At 45.7% G+C, this 3,425-nt stretch overlaps 1 protein-coding gene across 1 annotated transcript; it reads right to left on the bottom strand.

Moving 5' to 3' along the window:
• Nucleotides 1-739: 739 nt before the first annotated feature.
• LOC144122972 (uncharacterized) lies at nt 740-3,273 on the bottom strand. Its single transcript, XM_077655913.1, has 2 exons — nt 3,104-3,273; nt 740-3,024 (listed from the first exon to the last, which is right to left on the bottom strand). The coding sequence occupies exons 1-2, from the start codon at nt 3,181-3,183 to the stop codon at nt 2,526-2,528; spliced, it is 579 nt and encodes a 192-aa protein (XP_077512039.1). The 5' UTR covers nt 3,184-3,273; the 3' UTR covers nt 740-2,525.
• Nucleotides 3,274-3,425: the final 152 nt, after the last annotated feature.

Here is a 3,425-nt window from a genome sequence, read left to right as displayed (position 1 = left end):
TGTCGCGGACCATGAATTCAACTTTTTTTTTCCCAATCGACTGTATTTTGTTCCTGAAGTATGTATTTCGAAAAGGACGCACAGTTTATCGCATGCAGACGAAATGCTCCGTCTACTGCACCTGCTCCGCGAAGGCGCCGCAGCACACGATAACCCGACTACGCAGGAACGTTATATTTTAGAAAGAAACGATGTGGTGAATACCGACAGCCTCCCATCTTGATAGATAGTTCCGATTTTGTGTAAAATGCGCTGACGAAATGCGTCGTTCGCTTGTGCAGCCGAGTGAACGACGGTGTTGATGGAGGCGGTCGAATCTAAGCTGCGTGCGCACACCTACTCGTGCACTTTGCATTCGTTGGCTGCACGAGTATGCGCTATGGTAGGATGTGAGCTTCCGTATTGCCTATGATTTAGTGTCCCGGAGCTACATGAGAGAAGCAAGAGATTCCCTGTTGGTGATACACTTAGACCAAAGCTTAGAATACAGTTTCTCACTAGCATCACACAACACGCTTGTTTGCGTCGTTCTCGCTTATAAATTCGGTCGCCAGACGAAGTGTAATACAGGCCACCTCGCCATCTGCAGCAGTGTGCTTTGACCAAACCACCGCTACGACACATGTGCTCGCGCGAGCGATTTCATTGGTTCGCTTGTAACACAGCGAACCTTTTTAAAACCAAAGCACTGGAGAATATAACACAGAAAACCACCTTGTTATTGAAGTACTCACTGACTAAAAAAGAAACACAGGGAGTGAGTTTATGTAAAATTTTTTTTGTGACGTTGATCAAGTCAATCAGTAGAGTAACCATTTTTACATTTAGGATAACAGACTAGAAAGTGGGAAAAAAACAGTTATCATGCTGTCAATGCCAATTACATCTTTTGCAGGTGTCTTATCACAAGTTTCCCAGAGACAGTGTACAGCTCAAGAAGTGGATTATTGCTATAAAGAGAGACCCAGGTCCTAATTTTGGAATTGACCAATCAACTAAAGTATGCAGCAAACATTTCAAGCTAGATGACTTCGTCAGCAATGTAGGAAGTGGAAGACGTTTCCTCAAAGAAAATGCTGTTTCGTCACGGTTCCCATTTTCGAAACCGGTGACCAAACGTCGACCACCAAAGCAGAGACTAACACACTGCATCAACAGGACTCCAACAACCAACACAAGCACAGCAGGGTCTGGAGGAACATCTCACCAATGCAGCACTCAAGATGACGAGCCTCCTGCAAGCCCCAACATTGCAGTTTGCGACTACCAGCCCGCAGACTTGGCAGACCAACCAGACTCTCCTACTGAGAAGCAATTTGAGCTTCAAGATTGTTCTGTGTGCACTAACGTGAAGGCAGAGCTTCAGGCCAAATATGAGGAACTTAAAGGCCTCTATACTTATGTAACAAATCTGAGAAGTTCTGTACAGAAGTTAAAAGATGACCTTGAAGTAGAAAAACAGAAGAATGCCGAGCTTGCAGCACATAATGAAAATCTCCAGCAACAGCTTGCAGTGACCACTCAGCAGCTGCAAGAAGCACAAGCTGTAAATGAAAAACAGCAACACAGGGTGTTCTCACTAGACAAATTCAAGAATGACGATAGCAGCATGCAGTTTTACACAGGGCTGCTCAACTACCAGGATTTCCAGGAGCTGCTGCTGCTGTTAAAACAAGGCGAAAATGCATGTGATGTGTAGAGCAAGAAACATTGCCTGCCCAATGATGATGCCAGAGGTCGACCTCGCAAGCTTTCAGAAGAGGAAGAGCTATTTCTGACACTGGTTAAGCTCGGGATTCTTTCACCCGCACCTTGGCCACATTTTTGGTATCTCGCCCAGTACGGTGTCGAGGATATTCTCTAGTTGGGTGAGCTTTATGTATGTCCAGCTAGGGAAACTACCTTTGTGGGCGCCCAGAAGTGTGATCAACCGCAATAAGCCTGCTGTGTTCCGAGAGCTCTACCCCTCCACAAGAGTGATTATTGATGCCACAGAGATTAGATGTGAGGTACCTTGTAATGCAGTCAGGTACATATTCAAATTATAAATCAGCCAACACTTTCAAGGCACTTGTTGGTGTATCACCAGATGGTCTGCTGACTTTCGCTTCAGAACTTTTCATGGGGTCACTCTCCGACAGAGAAATTGTGATTCGAAGTGGATTTCTAAACCAGACATTTTCTTCTGGAGACACTGTCATGGCTGACAAGGGTTTAAAAATCGGGGACTTGCTTGAAGAAAGAAAAGTTGGCCTCAACATGCCACCATTTCTCAGACAGGACCAGTTCGAAAAAGAGGACGTGCAGGAAACGCAAGATATCGCATCTTGTCGAATCCATGTAGAGCGACGAATACAACGCATCAAGTGCTATCACATCTTTGACCGCCCCATACCACCGTCTCTTGGCCCGCTTATTAACCAGATATGGTCAGTCTGTGCAGTGCTCAGCAACATGCAAAACCCTTTAATTCTAGAATCTGAATAGAAACATTTTCCAACTTGTGTGGTCTGCTGAATCAAGCCTTACATTTCCTTTTCCTTGAGCTGCTTCACCATAAAAGGCAACAGTGTGTTGAAATAAAAGCTGTTCAATACGGCTTCCATGTTGCTCCATTCTTCTTCACAGAAACGCAACCTCTGGACAATGAGGAAGTGCGGCCCGAACACTACGAAGTCTGCCCACTGTGTCTGGGTAACGCCCATCTGGCCGAGCACCTGCATATAGTGTTCATGGTCCTTCTTGAGTGTTGGCAGGCAGTTCTCGTCAAACTCAACGAAAAAGTCTTGAGACAGAAGGTCTTCTTTTGTAGCATCCCTCAGAGAATAGGGGCACTTCACTTCCACGGTACCCCACGGGAAGGGCTCACAGGGGTCAAAGGCAATTGCATCTGGTGATGCACCCAGCCATGGTTTTGTGGGGTTCACAAAGATTCCACAGTTAATTATTTCAACAGGATGGCCTGCAGCGATCATGGTGTCCTTATATCGCAGGATTGCATCACTTTCATTCGCAATTCCATATCTGAAAAAGGGGGGGGGGTAACGTTAGGAATGTGTTTTTTTTTCGGAGATGTATCTGTGTCAGTAGCAAATACACATACCTGATAGCCCTCACACGGGAAAGGTCCTTCAAAGCTGTTAGGTTTGCTAGCCCTTTCTCCATCCATTTTTTGCGGCTCATGACTACGCCAAAGTGGGACACCGTCAATCGATGGCTGTGGGCGTGAAACCAAGCTGTGCTGTTCCTTTGTTTCCTGGAGGCCCTCTCCAGTTGTTGGTCTTCAGCAGGTGTAACAACTATCCCCTAAAAGGTGTATAAAAACAATGACTTAGCATGTGTTGCACAGATACTGTGTGCCACAAACAACATTAGAGGCCACATGTAAAACAGTTCGCGGCTTGTAACAGACATAAAGTCTTTAC

This window comes from Amblyomma americanum, chromosome 3 (genome assembly GCF_052857255.1).
Source record: "Amblyomma americanum isolate KBUSLIRL-KWMA chromosome 3, ASM5285725v1, whole genome shotgun sequence".
NCBI classification, from domain to species: domain Eukaryota; kingdom Metazoa; phylum Arthropoda; class Arachnida; order Ixodida; family Ixodidae; genus Amblyomma; species Amblyomma americanum.
This window is presented reverse-complemented; position numbering and strand designations above follow the sequence as displayed.